Source organism: Chiroxiphia lanceolata, chromosome 3 (assembly GCF_009829145.1).
Source record: "Chiroxiphia lanceolata isolate bChiLan1 chromosome 3, bChiLan1.pri, whole genome shotgun sequence".
Lineage (NCBI taxonomy): Eukaryota > Metazoa > Chordata > Aves > Passeriformes > Pipridae > Chiroxiphia > Chiroxiphia lanceolata.
The window spans coordinates 57,252,131-57,274,392 of NC_045639.1; the positions used below are offsets into that span (position 1 = coordinate 57,252,131).

Sequence of the window (22,262 nt, forward strand, 5' to 3'; positions counted from 1 at the left end):
TTTCCTTTAAATTGTCATGAGCCAAATGTACTTGTCTTATTTCTCGTTGGGTGTCTATTAAAAATCATTTGATATGTAAGTACTAAGGTAAAACAGATTAAGAATCTCTGGGGGTTTTTTTGTAACACTGCAAGTTGTGGTGCCTGCACAGTGACTTGGTCAGGTTACTAGGTTTAGAGGAGGATTGCTAGGTGGGGCGCGGGGAGGCAATGAGAGCAACAATTCTAAAGAATGTGCCTGTGGCATAAGAACCAAGTGCTTATATTAGAAATGATTAGTCAGAAGAGAAGAGAGATTACTTTTATATGCTAGTTGAAACAAGCATGTACTTTGTGATATCTACACATACTGTTTATCCTCTCAAACGTTCGGTTTTCTATTCTCATGTTAGTGCCGAGGACCTTTTGTCTGATTCTCTGCAGCAAGATGCTGGTGCCACCAGGTCAGCTAGAGTCACAGGGAGTCTTCTGGTAGTTAGTACCTGGCCCTAGGGATTACATACAGACACTTTCTTTTTTCTGTTAAATTTGCAGTCAGTCTCAATCCCTGTCATCTCTAATGAGCAATACCAGAGTCAGGGAGAACTGGTGTAACCTGTATATGCCTGTCTTTGACCAAGAGCTTGGAGCTAAAGTAAGCAGTTGAACCTCCTCTCTGTGCTTCCATGCAAAACTTGTTCCATATGTTACATGTTTCACTTGTGCCAGATAATGGGTGTTCTTCACTTGCTGCTGGAGTCCACACTGAACGTGTGTGTTAGGGAAGAGCATTTGCCCTAGGAGATATTTTCAACATAGTAGGGTAATAGAAAGGAGTGTAGATACAGGTCCCCTGTGGTGGACATAGCAGGGCTGGTGGACACAGGATAATATAAAATGCAGACATGATAACAATTACTTTGAACCACATTTATCACATACCAATTTGCAGCCACTTCTGACTTCATAATGTTCAGCATCTGTAACCTGATGTCCAGTTCTGCAGTATTTTTTTACTGCTGTCTGCTCAGACATCACCCCTGCAACCAGATGGACTTTTTTCTTTAAAAGCTCTGATTCAGTGCAAGAATTTTGGTTTTGTAGAAATCTGTCTTCTTACAGCTATTTATTTAAGCAGATGTTTTCTGAGAAACATAGCATTATCAGTGTAATCAGTCAATTAAAGGCTTAAGCTGCCCTTAGAATTGGATTATTTACTTTCTAGCTGCAGTAGCAACAAAGGTGGTTTGATTTTAAGGGTTTTTGAAAATCCTTGCTTTTCAATATTACTCCGGAAGCAAGTGAGGGTTCTACATTGCATTTGTAAATTGCAAATTCAATACTCCTTGCTACCCTCCTCTGAATTCCACCAAAATCATAAAACCGTCAACATTTTAAGAGATACCCGAGTCTTTAATGTTCATTTGGTTGGTTTTTGAACCATTTTCCCCTGCAGATTTCCATTGTCCCTCTTCAGGAAATGGAACAGTAAAAAGAGGAATTGCTGTGTTATAAAGGGCAAGTAAATCCTCACAGCTTTGCATGAGGTTGTGCATCCATATAAAGTCAAAACCAAAGCTGAAACAACTTAAGAATATGCTGCATTTCTACAAAAAATATTTAAAACCTCAAAGTTGTCTTCTTGTAATAACAACAGCCATGAAAAATCCCTTCCCTGACCATATCCCATAAAGTGATTGAAGGATATAGCCCTGTATTTTATGCTTCTGAGGCTGGGCTGTCTTGCTCTCTCTGAATGCTGTATTTATTTGGGCTCTGAATAATTCTAACTATAAGAGATCTTTCACTGGTGCAAATACTTGCCCTGACAGGCTTCCCTGCAGTATTGAGGTTGTAAACATTTACTGGTGTTGAGTCAACTTATGCAGTTCCCCAGAGCATATTAGGCTGGACCCTAAATTTCATAAATTCTGGTAACACAGGGTTAGCACTGGTTCTCAGCAGCATCCTGAGGTTGGTTGTTCATGCTGCCCTCTTCTTAGGGTGCTCCTCCAGCACTGCTCCAGCTGGGACCAGCCACCAGGCCAAGGGATGGGGCAGGAGCTGCTCCCCAAGACGTTACCATCATTGGCATCTTTTATTCAGTGGCATAGATACAGCACCATTAAGTTTGTATTTCAGCTTTCGCTGTGCATTTGCCATGAGTAGTATGTCCCAATAAGTGCATTCTAACACTCCTGGTTTTGGAAAGAGGAAAAGGGGAGATTGGCAAGTCCAGCATCATTCCACTTTGCCATTTACCCTCCCTAGCAGTAATGTTTTAAACAAGCACAAATCACCCATCTGCGTTACACTACTTGTGAAACAGAGTGCATTTCGCTTCCTCTGTGAATACAGACATACCACATACTGAAGTGAGGTGCTCTCAGCCACAGGTCAGTATGTAGCAGTGTTAGATACTTGTAGTGCTGACAGCTTCGTTTTCCAGCAGCCCCATCCTTCTGTCTTGTCTGCGTGTGTGTATTTGTGTGCATGTGTGTATTTCACAGTGGCAGAAGAAGAAAAATATCCCATCTCTTTGGTTATTTATATGTCTTGGTATGCAGATTTTTTAACCGGATACTTTTAATTGGCTCACAGTGATGTCATGGTTCCAGAAACATTCATAATGTCTACTTTGACTTTTTTCTCTGTCTCAACCAAAGATGTACACTGATTCTGTAGAAAAAAAATAACCTGGAAAGTAAAATTATTTTTCTTACTGTACAGTTCTTAATAACTGTGTACAGAATATGCAAATCCCTCTCTTGGTCGGCTGCAGTCGTCCATCTGTTCTGACAGTATCTCGTATTAGATTATCCAAGACGTTTGCCAGCATCTATCTCTCTAGCAAACCTCTACCAAAAGCAGAAAGAGGGTGCATTTTCATGGGAACAAGAGAGTCTACACAAAGCAAACTAACTAGGCTTCAAGCTGCTAAAAGACTACTTATGTGCCTGGAGAAAAGAAGTAAACAATCCTTTTTGTGTGGTGTGCTGCTTTAACTGTAGCGTTTTCAGAGACCTCTTTTTCTTATCCTAAATGCCTCTTTTGCCTGCCAAGAATAAGGATAATTAAATGTCCTTTAAGTGGCGTTTAAAACTGCATGATAAGAATACCTATCCTCCAGATGCAGTTCCCTATAATAAATACGAAAGGAGAACAGTCCTATCAGGCATGCTACTTCATTACTCCTGAGACTAGCTAAGGCAGAGACTTGAAATAACCAATTTTCTCCCCGCAGTGACATATGCAGCATCCTTACCAGCATCTCCAGCAGCACGCCTGCCTCTCTATTGCTATTTATACAGCAACGCAGCTGAATTCAAAAGCAGCAGCCTTACACAGACTAATTTTAAAGCAGTGCTCTGGTTTGTGATTTTAAAAGGCTGCTACCAATAAAGTTGTAAATTTAACAGAACCCTGGAGTCCTTTCTACCGACCCAGCAATAATTATATTTTGAACTAAAACTGTTTTTCCATTGTCCTCAAAGTTGTCAATATATGGTTATTCATTCCTTTAGAAAAAACACACTTATTTTTGTTTCCTGATGGTGCTGAGGATGAGATGCCCATCATTACCAGCTTTTCCCCACTTCTTAGAGTTTTTCCTGTAAGATAATTAGAGAGTATTTGTAAGGAGAACTATTATTTAATGATTTTCTTTGCAGTGTTGTATAATGTTTATATATAAGTGCTGTTGTAGCGTATGTATTATTTGTGGTAAAACAATGCATGTTTCCATGTTAGCCTTCTTTCAGACAAATTGCAGGACTTGGAGAGCTGTCAGTGTCCCCTGAATTTTTTTTTTCTGAAGTGTAAGGCTTGTAAAAAGCAGATCTTTTTATTCATACTAGTCTCCAGATTTCCTTCCCCTTTTCTTTATTGCATGAGGCATTAGCATGGGAACACCCTTCACGTTTCTCAGGCTTTTGTCTGTTCCTGCTGCGTTGCCTACTGGAAGTCAAACAGTGCTACTTGGTTTCTGACATAACTGATTACTATGGAAATTATTACCATGTCATAAACAGAGGATTTCATGGGTCGAATGTGTGGCAGGAGCACAGACGATTCTGTAAGCAGGAGGTTCCTGGTAATAATGAAAAAGGGAAGAGAAATGCAGAAAACAGACAATGCTTGTGCAAAATCCATTGTTGCAGATTTTTCTTCAGAAGGCATAGCCTGCAGGAACGTGGGGATCAAGCAGTTTGCTGGGGAGTTTTGATTTTAAATGAGTGAGAAGATAAATGTGAGTTTGTGCTTCAAGAAATAATTATTTTATTTTGACTCCAGCAGTTGGCACTGGCCAAAGTGATTTCCGAGGGCATTCGATGTATGTCCCAGATCACTGTTCCACACTAGGGAGACTAGACAGCTATCGCTCTGCTATGCAGCGCTCGGAAACCAAGGACACCAGCTGCCAGACGGAGGAAGTTAAAGTTGTACCCCCTTCAATGAGAAGAATAAGAGCACAGAAAGGACAAGGCATTGCAGCCCAGATGTCTCAGTTCTCCAGCTCATCTGGAAACATGTCAGTGATGAGTGATTCTGCTGCAGTTATATTTGCCTCTCGCCAAAATAGCGACATAGGTTTTCACAGCTTGCCTCGAGTTGGTGCAAGAGTATCTCTGCAGTCCCTAGACCAGACACAGAGCATCTCTAGGCAGACGGAAGACATTGCTGGCACTTTAACTCACCAGATAAGTAAATTGCAAGTGGATGATAGTGTTGTGCATCTGAGGAATAATCCCACGATGGGGACACTGTCGAGGCCAAAGTCTCAAGAGGTGAGAAGCTGTGATAGTGAGAAGTCCACAAGCCCAGCATGTGTGGTCTCTCCTCATGCCACCTACTCAACGAGCATCATACCCAATGCAACACTGTCATCCTCCTCAGAAGTTATCATTATTCACGCTGCCCAGAGTGTTGGTTCATTGGATAGTAAAATGAACAGCTCCACTGCCTACCCAAATCCAAGAGACAATCCTGTTACCAGCAGTGCAATAAGTGGGAAAGAAGACCACCATTCTTCAAGTGGTAACTGGAGTGAGAGTAGCTCCACACGTCACTCACAGACTTCAGATACCATCCCATCTAATACTGTCATGATGCTTTCTCTTGGTGACTCTGCTGTCTCTCTTAGCACTCCTGGGAATGCAGAGGCTGGGTCTCAGACCACGAGCTACAGCTGCAGGAACAATGTTGCTTTACCAAACCCTTCCCAGGACAGCGATGGTAGGAGTGAATCTAGCTATTCTGGGGAGCGAGCACAGGCAACAGTAGACAGCACAGAGCATTGGTTGTACAAGTCTTCAGAAAACAGTGAGACTCCTTCACACAAGGTGGTTTGTACCACACCAGGCTGTGCCACTCCTGGTAGCAACCTGAGCAGCAGCAGCCTGGAGAGGACATCAGTCAGGGATGATTCTACTTCTGTGTATTCTGTGGACCATGATGGTTATTACAGTGCCATGCATATGGACTCTGGGCTGAAGTCAGACATGCCATGCAATAATACTAATGGTTTTGGGAATCCCAGAGACAGTGTGATAAATGTCTTTGAAGGAAAGGAGAAGAAACAGCAGGTTGACCAATTAGGCCAAGGTGACAAATCTCTTGCAAGAAACATCTCTCTGAAAAAAGCCAAGAAACCACCTTTGCCACCATCCAGAACAGACTCACTCAGAAGGATGCCTAAGAAAAAAGTCCAATCCAATGGACAGGTACTTGATGAAACCCTCATTGCCACCCTCCAGCATTCTCTACAGTTAAATCTTAAGTGCAAAAATGGCAGCTCCCCTTCCCAGAGCCCCTCCAGTGATTATGAGGATCCCTGGGTGTTGCGCTCCCGCAGCCAAAGCTCGGTCAGTGCAAGCAGCAGCATGATGTCCACCACTGCTCCAAACCTTTACTCCATCTGCACAGTCACTCCCTCACAGAGTGAAACAAGTAGCATCAAGTCAGAGTACGCTGACCAGTGGGGCTATTACAGCGACTACGCCGCAGTGGCAGACGACCAGGTGAAATCCCCAGTGACCCATTCTGTCAGTACATCGTCCGCTCTCAGCGATTACAGCATCAGCCACTTCAGTGATGGCTCAAGGGCTTCTGTGCCACAAGTGCCCAGTGGGCTGGCAAAACCAAAGAGCACTTCTCCGGAGAAATCCCACCGAGTCACATCGCCATCGAGTGGGTACTCCAGCCAGTCCAATACACCCACTGCGCTTACTCCAGTGCCTGTACTTTTAAAACCTGCATCATCAGGAAATGGGAAATCCAAGCTGAAGCCTAAAGTGCCTGAAAGGAAATCCTCTCTTCTGTCTTCAGTTTCCATGTCTTCATCCTCCACTTCCCTTTCTTCAAATACATCTACCGAAGGGAGTGTGAGTGTGAAGAAATTGGACTCCGCCCTGAGCCCTCCTCCGGATTCTGGTGCACCTCCTCTGCCACCTTCTCTTTCAACACCTCCACATTGCCCTGAACTTTCTCCTCCCCCTCCTCCTCCTCCAGCAGAAGTCATGGATTTGTCACCATTGCCAGCCTCTCCCACATTCCCCCCTCCTCCACCAGAAGCTAATGTAAATTCTTCCTTTGCTCAGACTGTCCCATGGTTACAGCAGGAAGCCTCCATCAGTTCATTCTCTTCCCCTGTTCCTCCTCCTCCTACTTGCCCCTTAGCTGTCCCACCACCAGCACCACCTCTTGATCCCAAGTTAACAAAAGGTGCAACAATATACCCACAGTATTCTTTTAAGAAACGCAACCAGGAAGATTCTTGCTACAGTCCAGTGAAACAGCCACTCAACAAGCAAGACTCATCGAGACCTGTGATGCCATTAGTAACTACCAAAGCATTGCAAATGGTGCAGTTGAGGTCTGTGAAAAAAGCGACAGAAGGTGAACCATCACCTGAATCTGCTTCTGAAGCCACGTCTGAGGAGAAGGGTACTGTAAATTCATCGTCACAGTCTTCCCTAAAGCCATCTCTCTCACTAAGACTCAGTAGCAGCTTAGGAAATGAGGAAATGAAAACTCAAGGCACTTCATTTAAAAATGCAGTTCAAACACTGTCTCGGGGTTCTCCTCTCATTCTCTCTGATAACACACCTGCGCTTGACAGTGATCAAAAGCCTGTGAGTGCAGTAGGTCTAAAAAAGTCTTCTGAAGCTTGTGCACTGGGAACAGCTACTGATGATACACCTGAGTCTTCAGTGCAGAGTGAAGACCTCCCTTCTGGCATGTCACTTCAGGGGTCACCAGCATCTCCTGACAAGGTTCAGGTCATATTGCCAAGCAAGAAACCACCTCCTATTTCTAAGAAACCTAAACTGTTCCTTGTTGTACCACCTCCACAGTTAGATCTTACAGTGGAGAAAGCAGCTGAAGTGAGTGATACTGTCAGAAGCACATCAAGTCCGACTAAGAGAGACACTGTGCTTGCACACTGCGAGGAGGCGAGAAATTGTCTTACAGATGGACTCGGTTCTAGCGAGATGGACTCTGGCAGCCTGGTTCCTGAGGGAGGAGCTGCTGGATTCACCTTCTCTGAGGCAGGGGGAGCGAATGCCTTTGTGGTACAGCCTGCTGCATCACCAGTTCAAGAAGAGCCCAGGCAGGAGGAGCAGTCTGCTTTTGATGAAGGAAGCAGTTCAGGCAGCAGCCAAGACAGCGGCAGTAATGCTGACGGACACCTATCTCAAGAGAACGAAAGTGGTGAGTCTCTTTTCTCTGACTCTTCTTCATATACAACAGTAGCTGTTTTAAAGCAGCTGGGGAGTGAGCATGACAATCCTAGCATTGAGGTGGGATTCTGTAGAGGAAAGAACCTCTTGTGGTTGTTATAACTAAAGGACTAAAGAAAGTTGCAGGGATCTGATTAATATTTGATGAGATTTCTTTTAATTACTTTCTGACTTCTCATTGCAGACATGGAAAGAAAATGATGGTTTATTTAACTGTGCTAGTATTAAAGCATGCTATGAAAACATAGTTAGCTTTGTAAATTTTGCTTTTGCATTTCAGTGGAAACCATACAAATTTTCTTGTATTTCTTCTGTCTGTGTATGTGTGACCAAACACAAGCATTTCATGCACTGCAGTTTCCTAAGCAAATGTTGATCTTAAATCACAGTTATGACAATGGTGCACTCAGTCTCTCAAATGCTTTGCCTTAGAGGCAGCAAGGTCTGGTTTCAGGATTATATATATGCCTGTTGGATTCACACGATGGACTGACAGTTTTGTTCATTCTCTCTGTATAGTGGAGGTGTTTGAATCAGATACAGCAAATAGTTCATTTCTGCCAAGCTGTAGTTATGGGGAAGAGACGGATGGAGTGGCAACACCAGCAAGACCAAGGACTACTGAAGATCTTTTTGCAGCCATTCACAGGTACTGCAGAAATTGCCCTTCCCATGCTGTCAGGGTCCGGTAGGTCTCTCAAAAATTAGTTTAACATTTACTAAAACACCCAATTACAACAGTCATTGCTTTATGAAAAAGCACATATTTATCAGCTTTCTACTAAGGCTATATATGAAAAAGATAAGGAAAAGAACTTGCCTTTTATTGTTTTACAAATATATGTAATCCATTCTGAACTAGAAACGACCAGATTAAATCAATGTAGATTATATTATAAATATCTTGCCCCTTAAAATACCAAATTATGTCTAGTAGTTATTGTACTGTTCTCAATCTGCCATATTAACTCTACTGTTGCTTTTTCTGTGTATCTTTTTGTTTTCATTCTTGTTCTTCTCCATCTTTTTACTCTCTTCGCTGCTTATATGGTGCAGTTTGGGACAGAGGCTCAACGCTAATGCTTCATGGCAAGCGTGGCTGAAACTGGCAAGTAACACAACATGTCAGTCATATGGCAAAACATATGGCAAACGCTGGATTATAGTTTGCCATAATCCAGCCTGAGGTCGGGTGTTTTGTGTCAAACTGGTTCATGAATGAAATGTGCAATACTGGCTCTGTTATTAATGACATTATTCATTTCCCTTGAAAACAAAATCACCCTGAACGGCAGCTAGATTTTTGTGCTGTTCACATTAGGCTCTCAAAAAGGAAAAGTAGAAACCCCCAAGCAAATAAAAGCTTTAAACCACAAAAGGAAACGTGTGCACCATTTAAACAGCACACACAGACTTGCCTCTAGACTAGATTCGGTGTAGTTGTAGCACCATCTTGCGGCTTTGTCTTATACTGCAAACTGCAGAGGGGGTGCAGTAACTACTTAGGGAATGTGCTCAGCAGCTCCATCCGTGTGGGTTTATCCAGGTGTTTAGTCAGTTTGCACATCTGTGCCCGAGTTCTGCATCAGGAATGAGGAACAGGCAGAGCAGCTGGGAGCCTGTAACACTTTGGATGCAAATGCTATTTTTTTTCATATTTGAAACTATTCCCTTTCAGATTTTACAAAAATTGCATATATATGACATTAATGACATTATTCATTTCTCTTGAAAACAAAATCACCCTGAACGGCAGCTAGATTTTTGTGCTGTTCACATTAGGTTCTCAAAAAGAAAAAGTAGAAAACCTCAAGCAAATAAAATATATATATATATACACATATATATAGTTTTTATAATTTACTGTTACACCTTAGGAGTTGGCCTGTAGGAGGTGTGCTAAAAATGGTCTGTTGCATTCATGTTGCATGGTACTCACTAGAACTGCAACAAATCTGGTTTTAGAATGAAATATTCTGACCAGGAGCCTTTCTCCATTATGTATGCAGATAGAGAGTGGATCTCTGTGTCTGTGCACACACATGTAATTTGTGAGTTTATGGAGAAATGGACAATGGAACTGGATGGGACATAATTAAAACTGTCACATTTTTTATTAAGACCTTGCTTTTGCTGGCTTTAGACTTGAACCACTATCTTCCTTGATTGTTAATAAAAAAGGTTTTGTTTTTCCCCTCACTATTTCTAAAAGGTATTATTTCAGTGATTGGCACTCTTGAATATACGTGCTTTGGAGTAAGACAAGAAATTTAGTGGTATGTGTGTTAAGGACAGAAAGAGCAACTTAAGTTTTAAGTCACAGTTTTGTTTAAATATATACCCTACCTGTGTCTGAAAAGCCACCAAAACCAAATCTGGTTCTTCAAATTAAGTTTCTTCCATAATTCATACATACTGAGAAAAGCTGATTACATGCTGACAACAAACTGACTGCTCTGCACTGCATTCACAGTCTTACCGGATTAATCCAAGCTAGGATAATGAAATCTTCCCCTGCAGATCTTTGCAGTTGAATTTTTCTTTTTTTTTCTTTTTTTTTTAAATTTAATTTGGGTTTTGGCAGCAGTACAACCCCAGCATTGCAGTGTTTAACGATACATATAGGCAGCCAAAATCCTAATGAAGGAAAATCTTTTTCCTTTAACAAATGCACACATGTGCTCACGTACAGATTTGCAGAGCATCCAAGCACCAAAATAATTTACTGCCTACAATACTAATACACAGTTAAATCTAGACAAGGTTTGTATGTTTGCTGCTGTTGAAGTCATCATTTTATCTCTGTGCTGTCTTCTGGTGTCCATTCATCCTCAGGCTGAATGGATATTGGTATTACATTCTTCTTCCAGAAAGACAGGTGGAGGCAGCAGGAGCTGCTGAAAATAACAGGTGATACAGTTGTCTGTGGGGGTATCATCAGTAATCTGTGCATAAACTTCACCACCACTTAAGAGAGACAGGATCACTCCAAAGTCTTGGCAGATCTATGACAATGTCTGTTGCTACCACCTACTCAACCGATGTATCCTTCTACTTTGTTTTCAGGGGTTTTTTTTTAAATATTAATGCAATGCATAAAAACATTTGAGCTTGCTTTGGCAAAATCTCAAGGCTTTTAAGAAAGTAAAACTAAAGATCACATTAAGTAGAAACCTGTTTTACAAGGGGAATGGTCTGTATTGAGCACATGCTTGATAAAAATTAATATGGAATTACAGCCTGATAATCTTGTATTTGTAACAAGTCTGCTGACTTGTTTTAAACTTCTTCCAAAATACCATATTTAAAATTAGGCTTTATATGATCTTTTTGAATAAATTCTTGCTTCGTCAGCAAAGAAGCAAAGCGGCTTTGCCACAGATACCAGGCATGTACATTTCTTTAAGTTTTCTAATAATGTGAAAATGGAACAATAGAAGTGAAGTTTCCACTTATTCCCAGTTCCATGATTGTTTCTTAATTTTGCTTTTGTTATCCCTGCACTTACATTTAAATTGAAAAACACCCCGCCCTTTCACTTGGAAAGAGAACTTTCTTGTCAGGAAGTTGGTCTCTCCTTCATTTAGTTGAAGAGTTGCAATGACAGAGCACCAACATAACTGTGAATTTTGTCCATGCATCTTAAGAGAAGCTGGAAAACTCTTTTCATTATTTATTTACTATTTCGGTTAGGGAGGAAATTTTTTTTTTTTAAATCATTTAATCCAGAATGGTTACATGTGGCTCCCTTTTCTCCATCTTAACTTCAGCAGCAGTGTATTGCAGTGTCCTTTTCTAAAGGAAAGTGCACCTGTTCTCCACAGAGTGTCAAATGAAATAGTAAAACACAATAAAACAACCCAGTGTACTCTGGATGACATATTTTAATCAAGTCCCTAAACTAACAGAGAAATGGCATTGAGTCTAAATCTTTATAGGGTATTAGTCTTAGCAGTTAAATACTGACTCCTGAAAATCTGATATACAAAATTTGCTAAAGTGTTTTGTACATCAGTATTGCCAGTTTTAGTAGTTTCATTGTTCCAGATTTGCAGGAAAAGAGGAATAAACTTAGCTTATACCTCCAATACCTGCATTAATGCCTGTACAGTTCTGGTGGTGTTCTTATTCATGCTTAATATTTAGATTACTTCTCCATTTTCCCCTCTCTCTGCTTTAGCTTAATTCATTGTCATTCGTCTAAATTGAGTTTAATTAGGGAAGGCAAAATGTTTCATTTTGGTCCTCTTTTTTTTGTTGTGTTTTAAACTCAGATCCAAAAGGAAAGTCCTTGGCCGTAAAGATTCTGAAGATGACCGTACCCGCAACCATTCTCCGTCGCCCCCCGTAACTCCCACTGGTGCTTCCCCAAATTTAGCTACCCTCAAACAAGCTGGATCTATTCAGAGAAGCGTTCGCAAGAGCAGCACCAGCAACGACAACTTCAAAGCCCTGCTGCTGAAGAAAGGGAGCCGCTGTGACACCAGTTCCCGGATGTCTGCGGCAGAGATGTTGAAGAACACGGACCCGCGGTTCCACCGGACAAAGACAGATGCCCCTGCTGACCTTTCTGACAGCCCTGCCAGCTGCTCACCCAGCAAGAGCAAACGGGCCCAGGAAGAATGGGCCAAGAGCGAGGGCCTGATGCCAAGGAGTATGTCTTTCTCTGGCACTAGGTATGGCCGGTCAAGAACACCCCCGTCTGCTGCCAGCAGCAAGTACAACGTCCGCAACCGCATTCAGAGCAGCCCCATGACTGTCATTAGTGAAGGAGATGGGGAAGTGGTGGAACAGTCAGAGGGCAGGGTCTGGAGAACTTTGGAAGAGCAGCAAGAGAGGCAGCTTGATATGTTTAACAGTGATGAAATGGACATGAATGATTTTGCATATGTTGAGGAGGCAGGCTGCAAGGAGACCTTGGATCCAGCCCATCTAGACTTAATGACTCCACCAGGTACTTCAAGGAAGTATCTAAGCCCTTCAGCTGAAGAAAGTTAAAAGGCAGTGTGACAGAAGGCTTTGGCTATTAGTCTAGAAAATCACAGAGGACTAGATTCCCGAAGAAAGCCCAGACCAGGACAAGTTTACTTTGCTGAGCATTTATTCCATGAACTGCATGTGTATGTTTAAATGCTAAAGCGACGGTGGTTCTGCATGGTTGGGTTGGGTTGGGGAGCACTTGCTTTGAATGAGTGGTCTGTGGCTTAAAGAAAGTTAACAGTTGATTTTTTTGTGTATACCCTTAGAAGTCCTCTTGTGGGGTGGGAGGGAAGTTTTCTCAGAGTCTGTAGGGGTGTGATGTTTTTCTTTTTCTTGAGACTGCAGTTGTGCAAGAAAAATTTAGGAATAAGCCTGAAATGGGAAGGCTCCTGTGGTACAAGCTGGATATTTGGTTCAAAAGCCTTGTAGTGGTGCAGCGTAGTGTATATGTTAAGCAGAGAGAGGCACGGTGAGGCCCATTCAACTATGCGAAGGTAGTAGGGTTGGTGCTGGGGTTGCATGGCTTATTACTGGGTTATGGCCCAGTGTTCGATGAAGCGTGTCCTGCTTGAGCAATTAGCTCACCAGGTTTTGAATTGGTCCAGGGTACTGTACTTTTTATTCTTTTTCCTGAGGGAAAATGAAATACATAGTTAACATGGAAAAGGGAGCTGAGTTTTATAGCACACTACTAGCTGCTGTGCAGCCACACACATATGCTTGGTGAAACACTCATTTCCAAGTGAATTGCTTTCTTGACTGGAGTATTCCCTTAGAGAACTGGAACAACTGGATGTCTGCAGAGGATGCAAGCAGACAACAGGAAAGTGGGAGAGGAGTGAAGCAGTGTACTGCCAGAATTTGGATGGGTTACTATTGTGGTTTAGGAATGATATTCCCCAATTTAGTCTTCCCATTGAAACACTCTAAACCATGTACCACTCACTCCCTCCCTCCTCCCCTTCCCCACTTCAGAGGGCTGGAGAGGAGAATTGAAGGCACAAAAGGTAAGGATCACGGGTTGAGATAAGGACAATTGATTGAAAACAGCAATGAGATAAGAAAACAGTAACAGCAACAATACTAATGACAGAGTGTAGGAGAAAGAGGGAAACGATTCACACGGGAAGCCCAGTAATACATGAACCTCAGCCACACTACCCGGACTGGAAGAGCCCCCCATTCCCTGCCCCTGGTAATGATGTGAGGTGGCATAGAGTAACTGCCCCTCCTGGCTACTGCAGAATTTAACCCTGTCCTGGCCGGAACCAGGACAGTTAGATTTCTGAATTAGAAAGCAAAGTTTGACTTTTAGAACTTGCACTACAAAGCTGTAGGTGGAGCCCATCTTTCAAAACTGAAACTTGGGAGTTGTGTTTTGCCAGAAGTCTTGTCTTCCGTTTGTCAAAACAGGAAGACTATTACTTTTCATCACTTGAAATACAGATACTTGCTAACTTTTGGTTACCAAAGAATAAGTTACAATTACTTTACTTATTGATTTGCCTGCAGTATTTCTCTTCTTTTTTAACCTTAATAATTTAGTGAGGTTCATTTTTATTGTATATCTTACAGATAATAAAAACATTTAACAGTTTCCCAGTTGTAAAGAAAATTAATTAAAACTGAAATATTGGCTAGAGTTTTTGGTTCTTAGTAGGAGTGAAGCTTTTAATTTTTAAGAAGAATTTTGCATCATTTGATGGCATGCGCAGTTTTTGTATTGTTTGTAAATATTGAAAGTTGTTAAAATATCTTTTGATCTCCATACCATAGAATTTATACATTTTTAGATTGCTTTTAAGAAGAAAAAGCACTCTTTGTAGATTATTTATTTTAGAGAAATATGCTTGTAATCTCTTTCTTCAACCCTTTACTTGTTAGCAATGTAAATTTCAGGGGCCTTCGTTTAACTCTTCCCTTCATAAGAGGGGAATAGTGCTGAAAATGCTGTGACTTTGCTTCAATAAAGAAAAAGCCTGCCAGTTGCCATATTGTCTTTTGAATTGATTAAAATCTCCTTCAAAAGATGTGTCCCACAGTGTATGGCAACCCACTGAATGCCATAATCCATGCATCCAGCTACTAATCTCCCATTTTTCATTGCAAAATTTACTAATTCACTTTAGAGACAATTAAAGTGTACTTACATACACATTCCATTTTGGCATCTCAATTCTGAGACTAAAAAAATTGAAATAGTACTAAGCTTTTACCAGTGTCATGTGTGAATGTTTCTACTACTTCTCTCCTACTTGCAACCTGTCCCAGAAGACTAAAATTCTTGGAGAACTAGATTATAAGCAGAGTAAGCAAGAACTAAAATGAAGTAGAGAAGGTGAATCCAACTGCACTCAGTGGAACAAGGGTGGGATTAACGGGTGCACAGTAAAATTTCTGCCATTTTTATGTGCTAACTGTATTTAAAGAACCGTTGGATTTTTTAAATTAAATTAAAACCTGATTGGATAAAGTAGATTGTTTCAGATATTATTAATACAGATCTGAACTACATTCTGTTGCAAAGAGTGCAAAACATTCTGCCACTGCTAAACATCTCAAGAATCTTGATTTTGTGTGTCTCCCAGAGATGACCACATGAAACATGGAAGGGTAATATCCTTTTCACAGCAGGTACTGTTCCTTTCAAAGCTATGCATAAGTACTAGCTAGTCCTTACACCACCATCCTGACAGGAAAATACTCAGGCTTTGTTTTATTGTTTACAATAAAATAAAAATGGCTGCACTGGAGAAAATTACAGCAGCGTTGTGCATCAAATGCCTGTAGGAGGGAGCTTAGCTAGCTAATTCCCTTGTTCCCTTATGCTTGCCAGATGATACTGCCGGTCTCTTTTATAGGCTATATGGGGAACTCTTTGGAAAGTCCCAGCTTAAATGTACATCGTCTTGTCAATGCAGGTAGGTGAGATTAAACTTCAGTGTGGCATGGGCTGAATTTCTTCTCTGGGCACAGGTAGCCTTGATGCTCATCTAAAACCCTCATCTGGTGTAAGGTGATTTGAGTTGAAGCTCAGGTTTTGGCTAGTATGCAGAAAGCAGTTCATGTAGCAGTTCATGTAGCCTTACTGGTATTGCTACTGACTACATTTTGCACAATATAAGATGGAGTGAGATACATTAAATGTGCTGAATTATGTTTAATGGTGCTTATAATACTTACTTCGGTAACTGACGTAGCTTTCTTGGGGAGGTATCACTGTGTCGTCTCCCCACTGCATCATCCTCTGTAGCAGCACACAGAACTGGTTAGTAGCTCAGTTTTCTCAGCAGTACAGTCCTTGGACCAAGTTTCCACTGCAAAACCTTAAGAGCATGACAGCTTTAGGCTATGTTTCATGTATGTGCAACAGCTTTAGTGTGTATGTATTTGTAGTAAGGAAAACATAATTTTTTGTCACATTTGCAGCTTCAAAGTTATTTTCTTCTATAATAAGGATCCTCCTTAGGGAGGTGTTGCAGTTCTGACTGTATTGGTCAACAGGTGTAGATTAAGTTTTGCAAACCTCAGCTAAAGATATCTAGAGCAGTAGGAGAGGAGCACACATACACAAACTTGGCTGTGCTAAAGAGAAAAAGCAGACTTGTCATCCTGATGCTTAATGTATCATGCTGTTATAGGGGTTGTTCAGAGTTTACCGTTGGTTTACAGTTTGCCTCTAAAACAAGAATCATTATTGAAGCTAGATGTGAGATTAATATCTGATTTACCTCTTACTGGATGTGGTTTTCAATTTCAGTCTTTTTCTAAATTTTGCCCTGTATGAACTCATTCCATGCTTCACCTGTTTATGTTCAAAGTTCATTCTTACTTCTGTCAGATGTAGGGAGCCCCAATCCCCCTGAGAATTAGAGCCCTCCAGTTATTACATTAATACATTCATAAGGCTCTGGGGCATTTACAAGTCTTCACTACTGTTTGTATGTTGAAGAGGAGAATTTATTACCTTAATTGAAACGATGGAGGTTATGCAAGGAGCAATAGCTTGGTGAGAAGAGGTTTGGAAGGCTACTGGTAATCGGTGAAAAGAATTGGAAAAGAAGTAGATTTGATGAAGATGGGGTTTTGAGGAAACAGGACTGGATGCTGGTTCATGCACAAGGCTTGGCCTGAAAGAAGGCACAGAATAATGGCAGAAAAGGTGAAGCAGGGAAATTACTGAGAAGTGCAGTGAATGCACAGAATAAGGAATGGGGCGGGCAGGCAGATTCTTGAAGATAAAGAAGTTTCAGCAAGTACAGAAGAGAGAAAAAGGCGAAGGAACAATGGAATAGTCATAGAAAGAAGAAAGAAAAATTTTAGCCCATGTGTTTCCTCCTAATTCAGAGGGTATAGAAGGCCAAAGTCAGTCAAATATGGGAAAAAACCCAACCCAACATTTTAGAAGAGGAAAACAAGCAAAATTGGGTGAGCTTAGTGAAACAGTAATAGGCTGAAGTGAGGAATGCTCTAGGAGACCACAGGCAACATTGAGTGGGTGGCTATGGGCTCGAGCACAACTCTTGGAAAGGTTCTGTACAGAAACACCATGCCTGAAATCTGGAAAGAATAAGGGGGATTAGGAAGATTAAAGCTCAGATTCATCCTGACTAATTTCTACCAACTACTCTGTGTCCAGTGATTTCAGTGGACTGGCTACAGGTCTTCAGACACCTGTGTTTGGATAACTTGCTAAACTTTCAGTAATTTCCTGAAGCAAAACGGCCACTCATGCATGCAGCACAGGGATGGGTGTGTTCATACTACTGCAAGCAAATAGATCTTGACAGGTGTCGTTTGGATACCACAAAGTTCTGGAAAACCCATTTATAGCAGCACTCACTGTTCCAACAAAGCTGTTGCTACAGTACACTTAAGTGATTCAAGATGATGCATTGTTTGCTTCTATAAGAGAGAATTAAAAAGGTGAACTTCAATGGTAAAACAACATAATACAAAAATTACAGTGGCAATGAGGAATCATTTTATCTGTTCAAAATAACTTCAGTACTCACAAAAGAGAACACAATAGCTATATAATGTCATTGGTATTTTTCTGAGTTCCCCCCTTAAATAAGTTTATTTTCTAAGTAACTTTCAGAAGAGATTTCTTACATGTTTAAAACTAGAAAAGTCTTAATTGATAATTTTCTTTGTTCTGAAAAAGGGTTATCAATTTTAAATCAGAGTGCAGCATTAAAATCCTACAGCTATTCAGTGTTGGATCCTGTGGCTATACTGCTATGAATTAATAAACACTCAACGGAGTAAAATACAAACGTGTTTGATAAAGATGTGCTATGCCATACATCTTCCTGAAAAACTGGATAAAAGCCTTGATAGTGCTTCCCCAGCAGAATGTGGGTACATTTTATGTTGCAAATTTAGCTCTTTGCAGTTGGATTCTTTCACGTAATGCGCAATCAACCTTTTAAGGGCCAATCAATTCTTCTCCCAGCAATGCTAATGGAAAATGTCATTGATTTTCAATAGCAAATTGTTTGTTAATAGTGAATCCAAATGTATGTGTATATGCATGGGGGGAGGTATATACAGAAGAGAGAAAGTTCAACACAATGTACATGAATTACCCTTGTCTGTAGTATACTGCTCTATTTGTGCACCATCCTTCAGTATAAAACCAGAAATTTTAGCTACTGAAGGGGGGAAAAAAAAAAAAAAAAGTGAAAATCTGTCAGGACATGTAGATAGCAGAAGTATCTACGTATTCAGTACCTCTTGAAAACAAACAATAAAAATTTAAGTTCTGTGTTTAGATGGTAAAAACTGATTTGGGGGACACATGTAAATTACAAAGAAACATAGATAAAATCTGTCAGCAAACAAGAAATACAAGAAACAAAATGTCCTATATGCCATCTGAAGAGGAATGTTGTTCTCCTACACCTTCTTTAAAAGTCAGTCAAATATCTGTTTGGTTTAATTTTTCCAAGTGGAATTACTAGCTATGATTCTAACACTCTTTTCACACTGGGTTGTAGAAAACGGACACAGAAATTCCTGCCTTCAGAAGGATGTCTTGGTCCGTCTAAAACAGGTGAAAGAGCATTACAATGACAAGAACATTCAGTGCCCAGTGCAGTGTCACCAGCTGAGAAGCTGCTGTAGTGGAGTCTGAAAGATGGTCCCATCTTTTTTGCCTTAATTGGGATGTTGTATTATGCTGCCTGGAAAATGATGATTATTGCAAATTACTGTGCCAGCTGGGAGCTGCAGTGTAGTCAAAAGGATTAAAAAAAGCAAAGCCCAGATATATATAGTCAGTACAGCAGTCACAGACTAAGGAGTGATAATGATTTTAATGTATTTACTTATAGAGTTCTAATACAAAGAAAAAGAACATTTCAGAAAGGAGATCTTAAGACAATGAAAACGTGTATATGGGGAGCATTTGGCTGTGAGCAGAGGTCATGCAGCTGCACAAAAATCGGAGTTTGGGTCTAGGGTAGCTTGTATCCGTTTACAAGCTATGGATACACAGTACCAAGCCACTGGTGATGCCAAATGAGACTGGCATATTCTCATACACAACGCACTTGATTGTTTAGGGCAAAACTTTGTTATCCAGGATCAACCAAACTTAAACTCCACAGAAAGATCTCTGTGATGTGATATAGAGGGGAAAAAAGTGTACCTCGATGTAATATTCAAGAGGTAGCACTTTATTTATTCCAACATGGAACACTAAAACTGATTTTCTCCATTTACTGATGCAGCATTTTGCAAAATTTGTCACAATTTAAGATTGTGGCTTGTGGGGACATGAAAATCAGTTGATATGTTATTTCTGAGTTTAAAAATCTACCAACAGTACTTTGTTTCTAAACTGTTATGCACAATCCAAGACAAGCGAGTTGCGTAACATAAAAACTTTTTCTGAAGTGCAGCTTTGAAGTCCAGGACTGACTATGCAACAAAGTAGTCATCTAATTCATGGGATGAGTTTCTTGCATGATGTGACAACCTCATGTATACCCATGTTGGATTTGGGGAACAAAGTATCTAAAAAATTACTTTCTGTGCCACAAACATGCTCTCTCAAATGGTCACCAGTATCTGGGAAATTGTAGTGACCTCTTAGAACTGAAATTCCACGTTAGAGGTTATGTAAAATGCTGAGAAAAGAGGGAAGAAAGTGTCTTGACAATAAACTGAAATATCTTTCTCAAAAGTCATTCTGATTGCTACTCATTCATTGGACTTTTCCTTCTTTGGATAAGCCAGATCTCACGTCATCTATTAATTCTCTAGACTGCCTTAGCAGTATTCTTTTAACAGGTATTTCCTTATCCTGCTTGAGGCTTGCTAGCATCAAGTCTTTCTTTGCAATACTGGTATGTCTTTTGAAAGGCCTGCCGAGAATAATAAATATGAAAGGAATCTAAGCCGGATTGTCCGTTATGCCCTAGTCTGTAGACCATGAATTTCCCAAAGTTCATCTGGTTGGGAAAATGTCATCGGGGACAGCAACTCCTGCTTCTGTGCCAGTCCATGTGCATACCTGACAGCATAAGGGTCTCCAGGCTTGGTGGCTCTTCAGTTATTATAGACAGATGAAATCTTTTAGTTTGCTAGACTGTGGATTCGGAGGAGCATTTCCTGCAGATAATCTCACCTTTTCTAATGTGATCTGCCAACCCTTTGACATGCCTCTTGGCATGTCTGCTTTCCTTAATCCCAACCCCAGATGCCACCTGGCGATGCTCCAACAGAACTCCAGAAACTGACAGTGACCTCCAAGCTCTCACTCACTGTCCCATTTCACACCCAGCTCCCACAGACTAGAAGCTCAGCTCTGTGTCCTCAGCCACCCCACCTCATTCTCGCACCCATGAAAGAACTGCAGACAGCTACCGATAGCGGTGGCACCACTCCGGCAGTAGCAGCCCAGATGGGCACTCGCAGTGTGTGCTTAAATGCACTGTGGGATCTGTCTCTGCCTTCAGCACCCAACATCAAGTTGCGGTTTGTGCCCACAGTGTGGGAATCTCTCCATAGTCTGTTTAGGTTTCCTGAAGGCTTGTGAAGAGAGGTGGTCTGAGGAAAGAAGAGAACGAGTACTGAACATCTTTTCAGTGAACAAACTGGTAAGATAAATGGCTTGATTTGCATTTCTTAAGAACTTGATGTCCCAGGAGATGCTACCTGAAAATGTAGAATTCCATCAAATAGGGCCTAATTTTGAACACTGAAAATAAATCTTAAGTTTTTCCTGATAGTCTTCAATTGCGCTTTTTAGGAGTCTGTAACTCTGAGAAGATACTGGAATGTGAATTTCAGTTTGTTTCCTTCACATTTGTAAAGTATTCAAGTTTTTTCCTCTCCTCCTGAGCTCCTGTTGGCACAATGGTTTTTTTGTGATACATGAACGACCAATGTGGGATAATAGCGGAAGACTGGTGAGGAGGATTATAAACATACTCAAGTGACTTGCAGCTGGGGTGTAGAAAAACACATATATCATACTAATTGTTGTTTAGCCTTGTGTGTTTGACAAGTAGAACATCTGTGTTTAGATAACAAAGCCTTGTGAAAGACTCAGAGGCACCCTATCAGACATGCTTGAGATTCCTGCTCTGCTTGGGGAAAGATCAAAGCACAGTGGGAAAATATGCCTGTGCAAATCCCTGATAAACAGGCAAAGACAGCAGGTTCAGTGATCCTTTAGGATGGACCAAGATCCGTGGTGCCTGTGTCCCCCCACCTGTGTGCCTCTGCCTGGGTGCTGCTTTGGGAATCCTCCAGTTGGTGAGGTAATGGAAATAAATTTAGTCTTTGCATTTCATCCGTGGTTTTGTGGTTGTTCATGTGTCCCACCTGTGCTGACTCACAGAACTAAGTAGGGAAAATGTGTGATTATAGAAAGTAATATGTAATCTGATGAGATATAATCTACATAAATTGTGGCCTTGGTAAAGAAAAAAAAGAAAGAAACATGTAAAGGATCTTGAATTAGAATTACCGCAGTGAGTGCCTACAGTAAGAGGGTGATGATTTTTGCTGTATTACAGGCTAATTCAGACCAGGTTTTGTCTCCAGACATTGCATGATTTAGTTGATGAAAATGAAAACTGAGTTCCCTAATGCAGGAAAGTAGGTACTAGTTTACCAACTTCATTATTCTTGAGATTTTTTTTGGATTATAGGGACACAAACCATTTGGCAGCACCACAGAAATTAATCCACACATGGAAAACCCACTCATTTCTGCTCTTTCTTTAGCAAAGATACCCAATTACAACAGATTAATTTCATCATCTTGATGTTTGAGTGGCATTAAGAGAAGACTGCAAAGGCTGAACCAGAGTGGATGTGCACCAGGCTCACTGGCTACTCAGGTAAGTAAAAACAGCTCAGTGGCACATTAGAAACTCAAGGAGTTCAGCTAAAGAGCATGGAGTTCAAGAAAGCATCTGTCTCAGTGACTTGTTCAGAGGCTGCATTTGCTCCTTTAATTCTGCAAATAAATCTAATATAACTTCACTGTTCTGCCATAGTTCTGTGGGAAACAAACGCCGGGTTTTCTGTACCTTAATGACTT

General features: G+C 41.0%; 1 protein-coding gene across 10 annotated transcripts in view; it reads left to right on the forward strand.

Moving 5' to 3' along the window:
- NHSL1 (NHS like 1) overlaps positions 1–19,940 on the forward strand; it is a 183,422-nt gene extending 163,482 nt beyond the window's left edge. For 7 of the 10 annotated variants that reach the window (XM_032682700.1, XM_032682702.1, XM_032682705.1 and 4 more), the window contains 3 exons: positions 4,272–7,691; positions 8,240–8,369; positions 11,995–19,940. In XM_032682700.1, the coding sequence (XP_032538591.1) occupies positions 4,272–7,691; positions 8,240–8,369; positions 11,995–12,718 (4,274 nt within the window). In that variant the 3' untranslated portion in view covers positions 12,719–19,940. Of the gene's footprint in view, positions 1–4,271; positions 7,692–8,239; positions 8,370–8,776; positions 8,829–11,994 lie in introns of all 10 variants that reach the window. The other 3 variants (XM_032682701.1, XM_032682703.1, XM_032682710.1) reach the window with 2 other exon arrangements.
- The last annotated feature ends 2,322 nt before the right edge of the window (positions 19,941–22,262 follow it).